This window comes from Acanthisitta chloris, unplaced genomic scaffold, assembly GCF_000695815.1.
Source record: "Acanthisitta chloris isolate BGI_N310 unplaced genomic scaffold, ASM69581v1 scaffold2568, whole genome shotgun sequence".
In the NCBI taxonomy this organism is placed as follows: domain Eukaryota; kingdom Metazoa; phylum Chordata; class Aves; order Passeriformes; family Acanthisittidae; genus Acanthisitta; species Acanthisitta chloris.
Window position 1 is genome coordinate 1,299 of NW_008688491.1, and position 19,739 is coordinate 21,037.

Sequence of the window (19,739 nt, forward strand, 5' to 3'; positions counted from 1 at the left end):
GGCAAAACCACTAAATATCTGCAGAGAAACCAATAAAACAGGAATATTGCTATGCCCAGCACAAGACTGCTCCCTGGAAGCAAAGTCCACTGATGCAAAGTGGCACTAGACACACAGCCATCCTAAGGAAGCTGACTGCACACTCACTGTTTTTACTGGGCAGAACAGGAGGGGAGAACTACTCCCAATTAGCCACTAAGTAAAAAATTAGCTTGAATTTGGCTTGTGCAGGCTTGGACTCAGGCTCCTGCAGCAAACAGCCTTGCCTCTCTCAGCCCCCAGCTGAGACCTGCCTACCCATCACAGAAGTGGTTTCTGCCCCATTTGTCTCTATGTGAGTCCCACACACTCACCTTGCTGTAGGCAATCTGTAGTGTTAGTGGGATTGCTTCCCTGTCTCCATCTATGCCCAGCCTTTTGCTGCCTGGACCTGCATGAAACAAGGAGAAAATATCACATGGTGGCTTTTTATCCCCATCCTTCACCGGCTGCTGGTACAGCAGCACACTCAGTACCTGCAGAAAGAGGGGGAAGTGGTTTGCTGAACACAGCTAAGGAGCAAAAATGCAAAAGAAGGAAAGATGGCTTAAAAGCTCCAGAAAGCAATTAATCCAGTGCAGAAATTTCCACACAAAGCACCACAAGCTGCTCTGCAGAACTGAAAGCAGTGCTGGCTATGCCAGTGCAGAGGAGTCCGTGCCTCAGGGAAAACATAAAGCAATAAAAGGCCACACTGCTAACCCAGCTCCTGTTTTTCCAGGCATATTTCTGCCCACATTAAATTCGCCTTGAAATACCATGCCCAACACTTCCTAACCCTTTTTTTTTTTTCCCCTGAATAATTTTTTGCAGATGTGGAGTGCTGCCAGACAACCCAAGTTAAAAAGCATCAGAGACAGGATTGGTGGTTTCACAAGTTACTGGGAAGAGGCCTTGGCCAAGCCTGGGGGATTGGGGTGGTGACACTTCATACAGGGGATGTTTTATGAGCTCTGTTTAGAACAACAAGTTGAGATCACAGAAAAGCAGTTGGTAAAAAATAGGAAGCAATGTGTTTTGATGCAGTTTTGTGGGCTGACCATGAGATGTCTGTGTGAGCTGCACCACACTACAGAGCGTGATGTCCTGGGTACCCAGGGAGCAGAAGACCACATTGCAGGCTCCTGCCATTGCTTCTTCTCTCTGATACTATTAATTTTATAAATTTATAGCATAAAAGTACATGCAGGAAGGCTCCAAGCACACATGAAAACCTTGCTTTGCCCAATAAACTAAGGAAATGGAAAGAGGAATTTTATAAATGATGCTCCTGGACAAAGCACAAACAGAAAACAGCAAAAGAAAAAGATGGAGAGCTGCGTTTGGCCAGGTGCAGATGAGAGGAAGGAAACGGGCTTGAAGCTGTTTTCTTGTGAATATGTTTTAGAGTTAACAGCAGCAAAAACCATAAGGCATTGCCATGACTTCATTCCTGAAGAGGAAGAACCAGGATGCTCCACTTCCAAATTAGGGAAGAGCTGTCCAGATCTTTGCTTGGCCTGGGTCAGACACCTCTTATAGCCCACATTCTCTTCAGCCCCTTTTCCCTTCTCCACCCAGCCATGTGCTTTGCAGACCCCCAGGGTGGGTGGGTACAGAAGCAGCTACAGACCTGATGCCTTGATGGCCCGCGTGGCCGCTGAGTGGCCCAGCTCAAGGGAATGGATGAAGACTTCAGTCGTCTTTTCTCCCCCAATGAAGGTGAGCTGCCAGAGGGAGAAGAGTGAAGACTTGGTGGTGAGGAGAACCAGCCTGTGTCAGGTAGCATTCACCCCTCTCACTCCTTCCCACAGAAAACAGGTCAGTTTGGGAAAATCCTTTCATGTTTTCAAAACAACAGCAGCTTTGGGTGACACTTGCTTTTAGGTGTACTTCAGACTGTTTTAACAGACCACCAGCAAGTCAAACAACCCAAAAACCTAATTTTCACTTACAGGTAACTCCACAGCCCACTAGAAAGAAGCCCCACGAGGAGCCAACAGCAGGATCTGGGCATCATTTTGGGTGACACAAATCCCACAAGAGCATCAGCTTTGCTCACCACAGCCTCACTACAGCCAGTCCCCAAAGCAGCTGTGGAAGTCCCACATTCAACCTTCCCCATATCTACCCCTGGCACAGAGCAGGGTGTGGGAAACAGGCTTTATGGAGGGGTTTGGTTCAGAAAGCAGAGCACTAGAGAGACTTCCAGTAATGTAAATAACCTGTCAGCACTGACAGGCATTGCATTATGTCATGGGGAAAGGTATTTGGATGGAAAACTGCTTGTGTGACTTAAGGATTGCTTATGAGCCAGTAGCATCTGCAAAGCACATGGACACCTGAGGAACAAGAGGAGACTGAGCTCTGCCTCACCAGCATGCGGTGACTGTGCCATACCCCCGCTTCTTCACAGGCAAGTCCCAAGGTGCTGGCACAGGCAGAAGACCCTCCCTTTCCCCTCACCAAGATGGGGCTGAGCCCCTTTGCCTACCTCCGTCTGGTAGAGCTGCAGCAGGACAGGGCGCGTGGCAAAGCGGCAATAGTAGAGGATCATGTCTGCCAGGATGGGTAGCTGCTCCTGGGAGTCCTCCTGGGGCTCGGACTCCGGCTTGGCAGACTGTGGTGAGGGAATAAGTGTGATGGGGTATGTGGTACCTGCAGCCCAGAACCGTCCATCCCATCCCACTGGGGACAGAAACCCTCTGACCACCAGGAACCACCCATCTCCATCCTGTGTCCATGCAGCACAGTCTTCTGTGATGGATCAGTGTGGCCCAGTGCTAAGCAGAAGCTTCTCCTATCAGCACCCCAGTTCCTCAGGGCAGGGGGACACCAAGCCCTACCAGTTGGCACACACATACCTGACACAGGACGTCCATGGGCAGGTTCATCAGCCCAAGAATGTTGCGCTCGTACCATGGGTCTAACATGCCTATGTAGTGGGAGATGTCGTTGGTGCTGCTCTCCATCCCAGCCAAGGTGGGATCCTGAAACCACACAGGCTGGGCTCACTCCGAGGGTCCCCAGGCTTCCCTCAGCCTGCCCTACCAGCCTCCTCACACACCACTCTCGGGGCCAAGCAGAGAACTGGTGGCTCTGCAAACCCCACAGCAGGCAGGACACCTACCTGTGCCCGGAGCTGCAGGTCCCCCAGGGATGAGGAGAGATGATGCATCAGGGGGGTCGATGGAGCCAAGCAGCTCCTCTTCACAGGGATGTAGAAAAACTGCAGCTTGAAGTACCTTGTCAGTGATGGGCAGGTGCTTTCCTTGAGCCTGGGAGAAGATGGAGAGAGCTGGGTGAGCAAAGCCCTCTGGTGTGTCCCAGCGGGGCCAGGTACCTGCAGCCAGACCACACACCACCCGGCTCACCTGAGGTTGCTGTAGGCTCGGGCCACTTTCCCTGAGATGCGGTCGGAGCCGAACACCACGACACGCAGTGTGGACACCTTGGTGTCCTCGTCGTAGCTAAGGAAGGGCCGCCGGTGGAGGCTGAGGTGCTGTGGGACCAGCAGGGCTGGCAGACGCTGGCTCAGCACATGCTGTGGCAGCGAGTGAGCGCGCCGGGAGCGCGCCGGGATGCGCTGCTTGGACTGAGAGGTGCACAGGCTCTCGGCCCGGCGCAGAGGCAGTGAGAGCAAGCCAGTGTCTGAGCAGTCCTTCAGGTCCCTCCTCAAGACCAGCTGGCTTTTGCTCTTGAACAGTTTATAGATCTTGTTGGTCAGTGTTTGCCTGTATTTGTGGTGCGTCTTCTCTACCTTCAGCTCCATCCTCCCTACCATGTCTAGGGAGCAATCATCACTGTCCTCCACATACCCACTGTCCATGCAGTCCTTCAGACTGGAGACAAAGGACTTCAGGGACTTTCTGGAGACCACTGTCAGCTCTGAGATGGAGTCCTTGGAGGAGGTGAAGAGCGACATTCGCGAGGGCTTAGATCCTTCCTCTGACAGCGCCGAGTGCACAGAGTCACTGGAAATGGCACAGATGGGGGAAAGCAGTGAATCCTGCTCAGAGGAACAGCTGTCGGTTTCCACATCCTCCTCCTCCTCCTCCTCATCCCCCTCCTCGTTCTCTGAGGCCGTGGGCTCAACAACACTGCACTCTTTGCTGAGGACATCATTGAGGATATCTGAAAGGCAACCAGAGGGAGATTGTGTCTGCAATGGGCTCCAGCAGAACCACTGCAGATGTGATGACCCCAGACAACACCACCACTATACCACAGCCAAGACTCTTCGATCCTGCATGGTTTCAAACAAGAAGCTGGAAACCTCCTCCTGAATGTTTTTAGATCTCAATAAGGTGCTGAGTTGCAAGGCAAAACAAAATGTTTCTCTCCCTGAGGTCACATTCTGTTTGGGTTCTCAAAAGGCAAACACCAGTTGGAGTTTTGCTTCCTTCCTACACAGCTTTCACAACATGCTCATGTCTGATCCAGGTTTAATCAGAGGGCAGGGGGAAAGCATGGTATTCAGCTGACCAATCCCCAGATCGACCCACTGTGGCTTCCTGGCAAGGCAGGACTCGCTGCAAAGCCCGAACCAGAGCTGTGGTCCAGCAGGCAATGAACACTGAACCTTCACGGGAACAGAAAAGGTCTTCCAGGAATGTGGAAGCTGCAGAGATCAGCTTGGCAGACGGGGAACCCACTGCTTCCCCTCCAAAACTGCTGTGGCCATGCCAAGGGCACAGCAAAGGCACCCGCTACTCGGCCATCCCTGCTGAGGGGGAAGAAGCTGTCATGTCCAACATGTCTCAACCCCACAAAGCCCCAGGATCTCTGTGTGGTCAGGCTTTTCTAGCAACAATTATTCTCAGGGCACGAACAAGGTTTACTCCTTGCAGAGGTGCTTTCTACCAAACAAGGTCCTGTTGTACCAATATTCCCATGCACTCAGGTGCGATGAATCTTTTCCACCTTAATGCAATGCACAGCCCTATCCAGGAGATTAAGTCTTGCATGATTTGTCACTAGAAACATGTTTTGGGGCCACCAGTATCCTGTGCCCTCTGCTTGGATGAGAGTTTTGCTTGGGATCACAGCAGGTGTCATACCTGAGCTGACCCCCATCCAGGGGACACTGACACCCACTGTGTCACCTCTCCCTTCAGCACCAACAACTTGTTATTGGCTCCTTCACACACTTGGCTGGATGTGGCACCCCAGCCAAACTAAAATGCTGCTTAGCCTCCCCTGTGGTCTCATCAGGAGGGTTGGGGGACCCCTCTGCTTACCAAAGTTATCCTGGTCCCAGCTGTATGTGTAGCAGCGAGCAGCAGGGATGGGGAAGGTGTGGAGCTTGCGGGGCTGAGCCTCACCTGAGAAGAGAAAGAGGAAGAGGAAGAGGAAGGAGGAAGAGGAAGAGGAAGAGGAAGAGGAAGAGGAAGAGGAAGAGGAAGAGGAAGAGGAAGAGGAAGAGGAAGAGGAAGAGAAGAAGGAAGAGGAAGAGGAAGAGGAAGAGGAAGAGGAAGAGGAAGAGGAAGAGGAAGAGGAAGAGGAAGAGGAAGAGGAAGAGGAAGAGGACATAGTTTGCAGGGACCACCAATATGACCCCTGACAGCTCTCCTGGCCAGTGAGAGACGCCACTCACTGCATGCACGTTTTGGGCGGCCCAGGTCATGCAGAACACCGGTGCTGCCACCGCTAGCACGCAGTCGCATACAATTGAGACAAGGGGATATTTCACCCCTCTAAGAGCCATCAGACATCACTGCTGTTTCATCACCATCAGTTTCTGATTGATGTTTTCAAGGCTGGACAATTTTTGTTGCCATTTTAGTAAAACCATTTCTGGCTCATTGCATGGTTACAAAATAGGACCTGGGCTCGTGCTTTTTTTTTATTGTAGTTGTTGTTGCACTCGGTTGAAACTCTGCAAAACAGTTTGTTGCTGCTGCAGGAGCTGAGCTGGCAGAAAACCCTGGAGAAGAGAGGGGCCTGGGGGGTTTCTGACCTGTGATGGCAGGAAAGGAGGCAGCCCCAGCGATGTCCTGCAGCATGGCCTGCAGCCGCTCCCGGGCCAGCACCGGGTCACTGCTAGCAGCTGCGATCTCCTGTGCATCAGCAGCGCTGGCATAGATCTCCGAGAGCTCTTCCAGTGTCTTGGACTGGGAGGAACAGAGCAACATGAGAGATTAAGAGGGTACCTCCGCAGAAGCGACACACAGGTCCTTGGGCAGGATCACTAACTGGGTAACTCTCTCCCTTCACTAATTCCTACCCCTTTCAAGTCCCCCAAAACTTTTGCAAAGAAAGAAAAACACGTGTTTGAAAACACCCAAGAGATTTTCTTCACATTTTCCCCCCCCTCTTTCTCTGGTCAAACCAACTCTTTTGCTGCATTTCAAATCTGGCGGACCTCCCCCTCTCCAATTAGGGATGGGAAAAGGAGAAAAAGGGTAAAATGCGCGTGATGTGCCTGCACACAGCTCACAAAACACAAGTGCAGATCTCAGGTTTAACCTGAGAAGACAAGGGAGAGACATGTATTTTTCCTACAAGAAGTGTTATCAAAACTTCTTTCTCTCTGCCAATCAAATACTATTTTGGTCAGAATATCTACCAGCTGCATGAAACAGCTCCCCGTGGCATCGTAGAATCCCCGAAGCTGGAGCTCTCTGAGCCTACCCTCAAGAGGTGATGCAGGTTGTCCAGGTCACAGTGGGTGCCAAAGTTGGCCTGGTAGAGGTGCTCGAGGAGCACAACGAGTGTGGAGTGCTGCGGGTGGTCGCTGGCACTCAGCTTCTTGGCGATGGAGAGGAACTCGCTCTTCACCTCAGAGCGGTTGAGCAGCAGCACCGTCCTGGGACAAGGGGACAGCAGTTAGGCTCAGACACTGGTGGCACATGATACGCTCGACCAGGTTCATGCTAGATGGCAGTGTTGTCTCATGTTGGTCGCAGCTGGAGAGGCACAAACCCATGCAGGGGGGCTGACCCACACTGCAGAGACAGCCACAGGCAGGGCACAGGTAACAGATGAGCATCCTCCATGCTGCTCCTCAGCATCACCGTTGGCATCATCTCTCCTGCCATGTCTGCAATATCACCAGTCTAATAACTGCCAGTCAATCCCAAACAGGGCTCTGGCCCAAAAAGCCAGTTGCCCTAACTGCACATGCAATGAAGGGAGGTAGGACACAAGAGTGGCCCCTGAAACATCATCCCCCTGCAAGATGCAGGTCAGAGCATCACTTCGTGGCTTTAAGGAGAAGAGCCACATCTTTCACCAGCATTTTTGCTCTGGACCACAACATGAATATACACAGACTTTGAATTTCCAGACATGCAGCCCAGAGAGCATGTGCTTCCATTCATGGATGAGAGGAGTCCACCTCACCGAGCAAAACTGGCTCTGAATTAAGGATGTGCCGTGGCACGCTTGGCTCTGGAAAGCTCAGGCAACAGGCACAAGCTTTCAAGAAGCCCACACAGCAGAGCTGTACTGGAAGAGCAACACAGCAGTACCAGTGGTGCTGGGTTGGGATAAAAATGTAGATCCAGAGCTGCACGGCATGAGGGGACAAGCCAAAAGAGCAGGACAGCCTTTCTGCACAAAGCAGAGGTGGCTGCACATGACGGAGTGTTTCTGGGGCTAGAGCTGTCCCTGGGGCTGGCACTGACGCCAGGATGGCACACAGCTCCCAGGCTCATTTCCCTATTTACAAATAAGGCGTTGGGGCAGGGGGAAAGGTTCAGTGCTTGAATAAGGAGCAAAGTCTGACTGTACTCAGGTCTCAAGGCTTTCGTTCATCCCAGCACTGTGACTGGGATGGACTCACTTCTGATCCTAGGTGAGGTGGTGGCTCCCACATTTGGGGATCACAGCGCTTCCTGGCTGTTCCCTGATGTGTGCTGAGATTAGCAGTTCCCTGTGGAGGAGGCTTTGGCTTCCCCAGCTGTTGTCACCCAGATCTGCAGCCCTAGAGCAAGCAGTCCTGCAGAATAACCAGCATGGGGAGCCCACAGACCCTGTCCTACAGCTGTAGGGAGCTACAGCTGCTCTCCTGATCATTTCCCACAGCTCAGCCCAGCTATCCAGCCATTCTCACCAGCACCCACCATGACATGCCCCAGCAGCACCCATGGCCACACTTACACAGTGGAGTTCTGGTAGTTCTTCACAGGTAGGCCCTGCTCTGTCCTCACCAGCCTCTGGAAAGAGATCCCTGGGGAGAGAGCAGAGGGCATGAAGCATGGCACCACTGCAGACTGCTCTGCCACGGTAGCATGTTGACTTTGTCTCCAAGTGTGGTGCTGATCTGGCTGAGTTGCTGCCCAGAGTGGGAATGGCAGCACCAAAAGTCCCTATGGGGACCGGGCACAGCCATTGTGTAAGGGAACCGGCCCAGGAGCAAGGGAGCTTGGGATGTAAAGCCAAGAGTGATGGGAAAACAACCAAAGGATGGGATGGGAGAACTCCTCCACCCCCAGTCTCTTCTGTCCCACTGCTGATGTGGGAGGGGAATTCCACGGATGATAACTAGCAGCTTCTCCCACTTGCTTTAGCCTGCCAGGCCCTGAATGTCACTTATGGACAGCAGATCACTACCCCCTTCCCTCTTATAGAGATGGACCCCAGAGTGGCCCCAGCCAGAGAGAGGGTGGGGTGGGCAGCCACGTTCCTGGATGCCTCCCTGGGACTGTCCTCAGGATGCTGCTGGGAACTCAAACCAGGTGACACTGGATAGATCTGGGCTGGATGGCAACAACAAAGCACATGTCACCCCCAATCAGCAGAACAGGGGTACATCTTGGGAAAGATCTTATGGCCCCCTTATCACTGCAGACAGCCACATCCCAACCCAGCTCAGCAGCCTGGAAGCAGCACCCACAGTGGAGGCCCAGCACCCACACTGATCCCCACAGGCTCCCAATCACGGCAGCATTCACTCCTCTTGCGGAAGCATCAGCCCCAGTGTGCAGATCAAAGCTACTGCATTCTTGCCAAATACTGACAGCAGCCTGTTCTCAGTTAATATTTACCCTCATCTCAATAACAGGCTTTTGCTTCAGCCTCATGACAGGTCATGGAGGCCATGCCCCAAGCCCGTGAGGTCCTGGCCAGCTTACCAGCAGAGGACACATCCTTGCTGGTTTTGACTCCAGCTGGGGGGAGTAGCACGGTGAGGGGCAGCACCAGGCTTCCCAGCCCCTGCAGTCAACCTCTTCCACATGGCATCTTTGGCAGGGGTGGGGGAATCCATTAGGCTCATAGGAGGGGAAAAGCTTTTGGACCCAAGTCCTCAGCTCACATAGAATCAAGCACAGGTGATGGTGGTGATGACACAGGAGCAGGATGCAGCAAGCCCCCCCAGGCACTGGAGCTTTCCTTGAGGTCTGTAAAACACAGCCCCAATCGGTGTCACAGCAACAAACGACCAGGAAGGAGCTGGGGAAGCCCATGGTGCATCAGTGTGGGATGAGTGTCCGCACACCTGTGCTGGCCCTGTGGCTTCAAGCTGGAGGCTAGACGCAGCACAGGAGCCCAGCCAGACCCCGCCTGGTGGGGAAAGCAGCCAGGCCAGTGCCCACACTGCACAGGGCTTGTTTGGTTTTTTTCCCTTTTTGTTTCTTTGAAAGCACCTTTCATTCCATCTGCACCTACAAGCTCCCATGTCCACAGGACATTGCTGCCATGACAGAGACCCTGTGTCTGACATCCCTATCAAGGCTCTCCAAAGCAGCTGCCCAATTTGAGGAGGTGGAGAGCACCCCCAGCCTCAGCAACAGCCCAAATCCCCCTCCAAGGCGACTCAAGCCCTGCTCAGAGCTAGTCTTGCTGCCATGGCCCTTTGCAGGATTAAACAAGAGCTGAAATCTGCTCTGTGTGGTAACAGACCTTCAAAAGCCACCAAAACACAGGGAGATTAGGAGAAAGGGCCTTTTAGAAATAATAGGAAGAACTGCTCCACTGGGAACAACGGGACATCTACGAGGAGTCCTTAATTAAGAGGAGCACTGCTGCTGCCAATGGATGTGCCCAGAGCTGTATCACAAGGCAGTGTCTCAGCTGTAAAGAACGAGCTGGGGAGTCCCTCAGCCCTATGGAAATCTCCATGCAAGGGCAGGCTCAGAGGCTCCAACCACCTTGATGCTGATGAATGGATCCACTGTTATCATGGCAGTTGCACCACTGAGCATCTTGAACAAAGCCCAGGGCTGGGCAGGAGCAGCCAGCACATGCTCTGCCATGGAAAAGACCCACCAGACTGAAAGGCAGCCAGGAAATAGTTACCCATTTTGCTAATTCCCACTGGTCTAGAGCTGGGAGTCCCCAGGATGCTCCCACCAACTTACACACAAGGCAGGCACCAAAAACACCACCCTGCCCTGCTCCTCCAGAGGAATCTGATCTCACCCTGTGTTGGGCCACCAGGGAAAAATCATCCCAAGGATGGAGGGAAGAGGTCCTCACCTCCTGGAAAAGCTGAGGTTTGGGATGCCCAAGGTAAATGTAGACACTACGCTCACAGGATTCATGAAGCAAGTGGGGAATGAGACAATACCACCAGGAGAGTCTCAGGAACAAAAACAGGGTAATCAGGGCAGGGTGAGTTTTTGGGATGCAGTGCCAGCAGCATGTGCAGGGCATGAGTGCTCACCAGGAGCCTTCAGCTCATTGCTGATGAAGGTGAGCAGCTCACGAAAGATGTCGCAGTAGGGCACGGGCCAGGTCAGGAAGCTGTGGTACACACTGGCAGCTTTCAGGAGCAGATCGGAGCCTGGCGGGAAGTGGGGAGCCTGCAGGGGACAGGGAGACACAGTTACAGAGGGAGCAAAGGTACAGACCTCGAGTGCTGCATCAAAACTCGAGGGTTTATGCTGGAAGTAGGAGCAGGTGAAGCAGAGCAGAGGTTCACCCTGTGATACCCCATCTTCTCACAAGGAAGGGTCAGAGGATCCCCACTGGGCATAGCTCCAAGAAAGCTCCTTCCTCTCTATACCCCCCCAGCCTCCTGCTTGTGGCTCACATACCAAAGCCTATATATAAATTTCTTTTTAACCACCACAGATCCGCACAGATGAATGGCATCACAGCCTGTGCTTTTCCAGGACCTGTCAGCAACGACTTCCTTGGGATAATGATGCATTCTGCTAGTAATAATAATTATTAAAAAAGTACTTCCTGTGAAGGTTCTGCTCCTTCTTTTCATTCACATTGCCTATACATTTTGCACAAGTATAAAGGGTAATGAAAAAAAAAAGCCATCTCTGCTCAGAGGTATTGTCTGTCTCTCTCTCTCTGATTAGCCTGGCCTAAAAATAAAAGCTTAAAAACTGTGAAGCTCATTTTTCTGCTCTCTCAGCTTGTGCAGCTTTATCTTGATCTCTACAGATTCATACAGAAACATTTTTTGAGGTGAATTGACCAAAGCAGACTGTGATGTTTCAGACAAAGCCACCCTGATTTTGGTGACTGCTCTGTGTGGCTCCACTGCCTCCCTGGGGCTGGGATCAAGCTCCATGCAGCTGCCTCAGCACTTACATACAGGACTGTGGAATAGAAGAGCAGAGCCAGGGGCGTCACGAGGTCGTAGTCACACTTCTCCTGCACCTGTAGGAAACAGCCCAAGGGCATGAGGATAAGCTGGGCTGCTTGATATAAGTGCTACCTGAAAGCATCCTTGGAGGCACCAGGACACTCCCCGGAAATGAAGCCAATCACCCAACCCACACCACTACACCACTGTGCCCAGGAGATTCCCTCATCTCAATGGGAAAAAACCCTGCTAAAACCTCACTAAACCACACCAGTGGGACAGGTAGATCAGCACAACCTCCCACTCCGCCTTTACCCCGATTTGGTCAAGCTCCTGGCCCACTGATGATCCTGATCCTTGCAGAGTTCCATGGAATTCCTTGGAAGTGGTTCAAAGCAGACAGCCCAGCCCCTGCAAGCAGCTTGCGAAGCCTGGCAGCACAGTGAAATCCATGTATTTCCATCCCAGGCTTTGCCAGGGAATACCCAGCAGAATTATTTATTTCACTGAGGGACATGGTGATGGCTCAAGGATACATTTTCAGACAGTCTCCCCTTGTTCATGAGCACAGCACAAAGTGCAATAAACCCTTACATAAGCCCTAATGCAATAAACCACTGTCTGCAACTATATCAATTCCAGCCATTAAAACAATATATAAATGAATTAAACTAAATTGTGCTAAACTTGTGCTATCAGCTCCACAGCCCTTTTTTCCCAAAAAATGAAAGGCAGTATTTACCCCATCACATGAATCCCAACACTGGGGATTTAGGAAACACATCACTGTTTCCTGCCACATCAAGGGATTCCTCTGAGGTCTTCCTAGCCACAGCCTGGGGTGACCCTTCTCGACTGACAATGTCTCAAGCTTCCCTGGCATATGATGGGATTGTGGTAGGTCAATATGATCAGCCCCACTGCTGTTTTGCCTCCCCACTGTGCTTGACCCCACTCTCACCTGCCAGGCTGCTGCATGGCACAAACCCTACCCCCACAGTCCCCAGTGTCCCAGCTTTGCTCCTTGCTCCGCAGGAAGCCTGCCAGAGCTGCAAAAAAGTTTCCATCAAAAACAACAGGAAACATTCTGTTCGCTCTACTTAGACTAGCAGCTCCCAGCTTACAGCTGGGGAAGGCTGGCTCCACACACAGCCATACGGTCTGGGCTGCCCCTGCACAGCACTGAGCAGCGCTCTGGAAGATCAAAACCCAGCCCTGTGGATCTGTAGCACTGCCCAAAGAGAAGGTAGTAGAGCTGGGTTTTTCCCAGTTCCCATGAGCTAAAAGCCAGTGGGACACACGGTTGCCCCCACCAGAGTTTTGTACCTGCAGACCCACCAGACAACAAGTGCTGATGCTCCAGCAATACCTTACCACAACCCAAAATCACCCACCAAGCTCTGCAAAAATCCACTTGGAGCAAGCATCAGAGCTGTCACTGCCTCAAAGGCTGCAGCCCTCCCTGACAGCCCCTAAGCTCACCTCTTTGGTCTTGCCAAGGATCTTCTCCACAAGGATGAGGTAGTTGCCAGCGTCTCGGCTCACCAGCTCCTGCAGGCTCCAGCAGTTCAGGCACAGCCCAGCTGCAGGGCACACAGACACTGTCACTCACAGCCCCCTTCAAGAAGGTCACAGGAGGGACAAACAACACAAAGGGGTCGACGGAAGGTGTTCACCACATGCACCAGATCATGGTGGATGAAAAAAAACTCACGCCCTCATTCTGGACAAATCTAACCTCAAACAACGGTGCTTATCACAGCAGCACCGTTTGGACCTGAGCACCTTCGTGCTCCCGTAGCCCGATGCACCCAGCTTGGCCGGATGCCTCTCCCCCAGGTACCAGCTGAATAGCCAACACGTCAGTGCTGCCAGGTGTGTGTGCAGAGGCCAGGGGGATGCACCTGGCACGGGTGGAACTCACCTTCCTTCTGCCCAAGCAGAAAATCCACCAGTGCAATCCCTTTGTCCTGCCAGCCCCCGGCTCAAATGTCCCAGATGCACTATCCCAACTACAAACACACTCAAATCCTGCAAAATTCAGCCCCCTGGCAGGCTGACATCCAACCCCTCCAGCTGCATTGCACCCACCCAGCTTCCCCACACCCTGGAGATGCCATCAGCCCAGCAGCATCACAGCAGAGCCCATTGCAGCATCGCCGACAAGCCTACATAGCATTTAGTCCATTTGTAAGCACCTCCAAATTTTCATTACATGTATTAAAACCCCACCAGAAAATTAGCCAGAGAGAGGAGAATTGCCATGCAAAGGGATGTAGGGTCCTTCACCCCAGTGTGAAACCCTCTGCGGCCTCCTTCCCCTGACATCTGCCGTTCACTTCTGGGACCCGAATGGTGACAATGGCCCAAGGTGTTTCCCCGAGGTTTTGGCTCTTCTCGGCAATCAAGGCCACCTTCCAGATGGTCTTGCAGGAAATTATTTGTGTGAAGGCTGCCAGGCCTCCATTCACCCCAGGAGAGGAGGTGGTGCTCTTCAGCTCCAGCAGACCAGAGTCTGAAGACCAAAGGGGAAACAGCATCCTCCCCTCCCCTTCCTCCTCTTCCTTCCCAGGGACCTGGGTACCCCACACAATCCCAGGGAGAAAAGTTATGGGAGAAATTTCAAGCAAACAGCCTAACAAATATCTGAGAAAAGTCCATGTTTGTATCTCCCCCACCCCACACTGCCACAGATTTCTCCAGCAGGAGAGGGTGCAGTGTGGACACCACACAGCCTGACTGCAGCCCATGGCACTGTTCAGGGGGTGCTGGCACTGGGGGCGTCTCCCAGTCTTAACCCAAAAGCAAAACCAAGAGAAACAGCATCTCTCACTGCAGAGACGTGGGACTAAAGATTGGAGAGGAAAAATAAATATAAATCCAGCTGGTTTTCACTCACATGGTCTATTAAGCAGCACAGAACATAAACACCAACTCGTGTGTTGCCTGCCACACCGGAGGTACCAAGGAAGAGACAATGCTGTGAGCTGACAGGGGTTCATCGCACACCTACAGGTCACACTGTCTGCCCCCCAATCATTATTCCCAGCTGCAAAGGCTACAAATTTATCAAACATACAGACATGTCATAGAAATATCTTTATATACCATCTAGGTGCTAAGCGAGATGAATTTAAACCGGGGAGAGGTCTGCCATGGCCCAGGGGGAGAAGACCAATGTCAAGACAAGCAAAACTAGTGCTGAGGTTGCAAAACCAGACTTGGCCTCTGTCATGAACAAGTGTTTGCTCACCAGAACTCACACTATTTCTGTGGCTCTCTGCCAGGCTTGTAGCTGAATAACCCGGGCAGGAGCCTTCCCCAGGGGAAAGTCCCCCTGCTGCCACACAACTTTGTACTTTCAATGACTCAACATTTTCCAGTGGAGAAAGATCCCACTGGAAAGTTTCCAAGCAGCTCAGATGTACTTGCTGTTAATGACAGATGCAATTTTTAACTTTCCTACAGTACTCTCACCACTCTCCATACTCTCTCTGTTTGCCAACACACACCAAGATAGTGTGATGTCTTGGCAGTGAGGAACAGCCACAATGGCCTGGGAATTCAGTGATGCTCCAATTTTCCTTTGAGCCACTTCCATAAGCCTGTGTGATGGCACAAAGCCATGGCTCTGCCTGGGATGACTCCAGCAGATTGCTCAAATAAATCAATACTTGGCCAGAGTATCGAATCCTCCAGGGAAAGCCCCAGCACCTGGGAGCCAGTCAAGTAAGCGACCAGCACAGCAGAAGTGGTCAGAGCTGCCAGGAGCCTTGCTGACCTCAGCAAGAAGTCACTGGACTCACGTGGTGCCTTGAAAAACCCATCCTGCTCTAGCGAGGAGGATTATCAAACTTAAGAGCACCTTCCAGTACCTAAAGGGGCTCCAAGAGAGCTGGAGAGGGACCCTGGACAAGGGCATGGAGTGACCCAGAGAATCTGTCGCTGCCCCATTCCTGGTAGTGTTCAAGGCCAGGTTGGACAGGGCTTGGAGCAACCTGCTCTGGTGGGAGGTGTCCCTGCCCATGGCTGGGGGTTGGAACTAGGTGACCTTCAAGGTCCTTCCCAACCTAAACCATTCCATGACTCCCTTCACCTCTGAGAGTCTGGCCCTGCTGTGCTGCTGAGGGTGAAGACTGGCCGTGGGGAGCAGGATTGATGAGCGCAGGGCTGAGCGCCATCAGGGAGCATCGCCCAGCAAGGAGAACGCTGCTTCCTGAGCAACCATAACCACAAATACAAATAGCCCAGTAAGACATGGGCTCTTTCCTTCCTCTCACTTGTAGTGAGGGAGGAGGAAACTGCGGCAGCAGCGGTTCACAGTGCTGTTCCAGGCTGAATGTGGTAGAGGGAGAGGCGCTGAGCTGCTTCCCGGTGGGGCAGCTGCGGCAAAGCCGCTGTGGAGGGGCTGGGAGGATGGAAAGAAACACAAGAGGGAGCAGTGTGAAGCTGTACCAGGGGAGGGTTAGGTTGGATACCAGGACAAGGCTCTTCCCCTAGAGGTGTTTGGGCACTGAACAGCTCCCAGGGCAGTGGGCACAGCCCCAAGGCTGACAGAGCTCAGGGAGTGTTTGACCAATGCTCTCAGGCACAGGGTGGGATTGGCTGGATCGTCCTGTGCAGAGAGGATGATCCTTGTTTGGTCCCTTCCAACTCTGAGTACTCTGTGATCCCATAATTCAAACCTGAGGTCCTCTGATCCATTTCTGGGTCTTCTACAGCAGCTGTGAGCACAAGGATATAGCCAGGTATATTTGGATATCATTATAAGCAAATTTCTGTTTAACTCCTGGTCGTGGCAAGGCACTGGGATTACCCTGGGATTAAGCAAAACTGTGCTGGGAGGCAACAGGCTGCCGGATCTGAGCTCCTATATGTGGCAAAACTGCATTAACCAGAGACATACCAAAATGCAGCTTGGAAATCCTGAGCACAATAAAGACCACACAGCAAAGAGAAGTGTTCAGCATGGCTAGGCATCAGTCAAGACAGAGGTCCTGACCTGGATGGGAATTCCCTTCCCTCCACATACAGTGCAGGTCATGAGCATCCACTGTCCCACCATGGGAGCAGAGTTAGTCTCCATAGCCATATCCCTCGCACCCAGACTAAAAAGGTTATTTGGACAGGGAGAACAATGCTACTAATGAGTACAGGTCAGGGACAAAAGCCCCAGGTGATATTAACAGCAGAAAGGAGCCCTCTCCATCCCTCTGCAGATGTCCTGTGTCTGCCTGGGACGCAGCTGGTGCTGCTGTGGCACCTAGGGACTTCATGAACTGCAGAACAGCACTTGGTTTATTCCCAGGCCAACGATTCCCAACGATTTAAAGGATGGCAGTCCATGTCTCTGGAGGTGTCAAGATCAGCACTTAAAGACGTACCTTGTGCAGGCAGTACAAACCAGAACTTCACCTTCCACTCCTAAATCCAGTGAATTGGTCATAAGTGGCACAGGAGATTTCCCAGCAGGGCAGCAGGAAGTCCTACAGCCGAAAAACTGCTGATATCCACCCTGCCCTCACGCTCATCCATCTCATTTTGCTTCACTAAAACAATACCCAGTGCTATTTACTTTTTCTTAATACATAGAGAATGAGTCAGACTTATCTGCAAGCAACACAGGCAGCCCAGAGCACATCATGTCCCTGGCTGGGGGATGCTGGGGCTGCGACATGGCAAAAGCAGGACTAAGCTGTGTTTATCCCAGCATCCTACACAGTGTGATTTGACTGAGCCCATTGTGACACAGACCCAAAGAAAAATCTCCCTTTGGGACAGCAAAACCCACAGCAAAGCCTCTGAGCTGGGACTGGGTGCTGGGCAGGGGCTGCACTGAGTCCCCTGCAGCAGGAGGGAGCTTGGGCGCAGCACACGCTCACGCTTTGATCACTATCGGCGTTGACGAAGATGCCAAGGGCTGGGCAGCAGTGGCCCCGTGGGCGGCCTAGGAAGGATGAGGCTTTGCCATTTCTTTTCTGAGAAGTGCACTGAGATGCCCTCCTCCTCCTCCTTCCCCCAGGGCAGCTCCTTCCTGGCCTCAGAGGTTGGCATTTCCCCTCTGCCGCTCTTCAGAGGGGACAGCAGTTGAGTCGCAAAAACAGAAGAAACAAAGCAGAAATACCACATGCCCAAGCTGTCCTCGCTCACCAGCCCTCGGGCCAGGCATCGGCCTCTGGTGCTGTCAGAAGTGACATAGCTGGAGGGGTGAAAAGCAAACTACTCTATTTCCTCCCTCCCCCAGACCCACTCCCACCATTTTCCCTACGTCCTGGCCAGAAGAGATGGTTTCTCCAAGGGACTGCCCAAAGAAAGGGCCAACTTGCAGCAGTTTGTAAGGAGGGGGTTGGAGGTGCCCAAAGGACAGAGGACAGTCCAAGCCTCACAGCCACAGCATCCCCTTGGGATGCACCCCATACTGCACAGTAATCCAAACCACAGCTTCCATATGCAAGCAGCTGCTTAGATATGGAAGATGTATATGGATATCCAGCAGCAGGGCACAGCAGCACCTCTCAGGGCTGGAGAGCACTTTCAGCTAGCCTGAGCAGTGATTTCAGCAAGAAAACCCACCACAAGCCTGGAGAAATCAGCTCAAAGGTTAAAATTTGCCAAGTTTAGTGACTAGTAACCTTAATTCAGCATCCAGAGCTGGAAGTATTTCAGACACTGCATTTCACTACTTGGTGACTAAGCTGAAGGAGCCTCAGATCAGATTCTGTCCATTTCCCACGAGGGTATTTATATACAACTGAGCAGGACCTTAACTTTCTCCTGTTAGAGCTGAGCAGGTTAAACTCCTGGGCACCATGTGAGACATGTCACTGAACACTGCTCCAGTGTTGTCACTTCGTGGTTCACCAGTAACCTTCATCCATCCTCCCTCACCAGCATCCTTCATCTTCTCTGAACCACGTGCAGCCCTGTGGCAGTTACACAACAGCTTCTTCCCATTGCTGGAACCTTCCAGGCACTGGGCTGCCCTCCAGCCTCTCCAGCAGCTCCCATCCACCATGATCCTCCAGCCCCTCTCCCACCCCTGACTCCACAGCACAGCATTCCTGGCACCACCAGCAGCCAGACTGAAGCCCAGGGCTCTCCTTCACCAAACCCTCCCTTTTTCTCTGCTCACCAGCAAGAAATCAAATTTTTTTCTTCCTTTATCACACTCTAATTTGACTGTAGTCTCTCTCCAGCAACACGGAGCAAGGCAAACCCTGAAGAGGGTTTCCATGAGGAAAAGGAGGTTGTTCACTTTTTCAACAGGGATTTTTAGATGTCAGTCAGAGACAATTAATTTTAATTTGGCTCCTACAATAAACTCTGCAGAAAGATCTTCTATTTAGACCCTGACTACAAGCTCATCCAGGGTATAAATCTGGGATGGCCAAAGTGCTCAGCTTCTCTCTGCTGACTTCACAGACTTCAGCTACTCAATCACTTATGTGGGGGGAACCAACGTGTCAGAAATGATAACTCACCCCCACTGGAGCAACCTCCTATAAAATCGTCATGTAAAAATAAAGCATTAAATCATTTAAAAATGAACAAAACTCTAGCAGGGTCTCAGCTCAAAAAGCTGTGACATGATGTGTGTTATTTTGGTGCATGGAAATGATAAAAAGGAGAGCAAAGCAAATAAATTGGGAAATAGAAGTGATGCTAGAAGTTAAAAATGAGAAAGGAGAAGGTTATGGCACCACTAAGAACAAAATGCAAAGATCCACTGACTGCATGAGGAACAGCCCTGCCACAAATAACAGCCTGGATCTGACACAGGACAGAGATAACGAAACTGCTGCTTGTAACATGGGGAAGGCAGAAGGATATGAAAGTATTTCTGCTCTGCTTTTGAAAAGCAGTAAGATACACTGCTATGGGGTGTGGGTGCATCTGTGCACTGTGCTCTATTTTCCCTGAACTGTACATGTTACTTCTGTTATGAAATACTTCCTACTCTGACTGCAAGGGGTTAGGATGTGAGAGAGCAGCTCCTCAAAGCCAACATGTTGAAATGAGGGACAGTGCCCACGGGAAGGCACTGGAGGGGTCAGCCTGGGGAGTCCCCAGCAGCAGTACCTGGGCCAGGGACAGCCAAGCCAGTAACATCCACCCACTGCCAGCTGCAGAAACAGGGCTCCCTGGTCATGCTGAAGACTTTTGGCAACAGCACAAATGCTTTTGATGAAAGAAAACTTTCTGATGTGCAAAGCGCCTGAGATTCTCCCAGGAA

The 19,739-nt window shown here is 51.9% G+C and overlaps 1 protein-coding gene across 1 annotated transcript in view; it reads right to left on the minus strand.

The window, feature by feature from the left end:
• Nucleotides 1-347: 347 nt before the first annotated feature.
• Nucleotides 348-19,739, minus strand: part of PIK3R5 (phosphoinositide-3-kinase, regulatory subunit 5) — a gene marked incomplete at its 3' end in the record, with an annotated part of 20,785 nt that continues 1,393 nt past the window's right edge. Inside the window, exons 2-14 of the mRNA XM_009081018.1 lie at nt 12,989-13,089; nt 11,512-11,580; nt 10,628-10,766; nt 8,122-8,191; nt 6,652-6,826; nt 5,978-6,131; nt 5,259-5,342; nt 3,393-4,152; nt 3,131-3,296; nt 2,883-3,008; nt 2,513-2,638; nt 1,652-1,745; nt 348-430 (exon numbers count right to left, since the gene is read on the minus strand). Coding sequence (XP_009079266.1) covers nt 348-430; nt 1,652-1,745; nt 2,513-2,638; nt 2,883-3,008; nt 3,131-3,296; nt 3,393-4,152; nt 5,259-5,342; nt 5,978-6,131; nt 6,652-6,826; nt 8,122-8,191; nt 10,628-10,766; nt 11,512-11,580; nt 12,989-13,089 — 2,147 coding nt within the window. The remainder of the gene's footprint in view (nt 431-1,651; nt 1,746-2,512; nt 2,639-2,882; nt 3,009-3,130; nt 3,297-3,392; nt 4,153-5,258; nt 5,343-5,977; nt 6,132-6,651; nt 6,827-8,121; nt 8,192-10,627; nt 10,767-11,511; nt 11,581-12,988; nt 13,090-19,739) is intronic.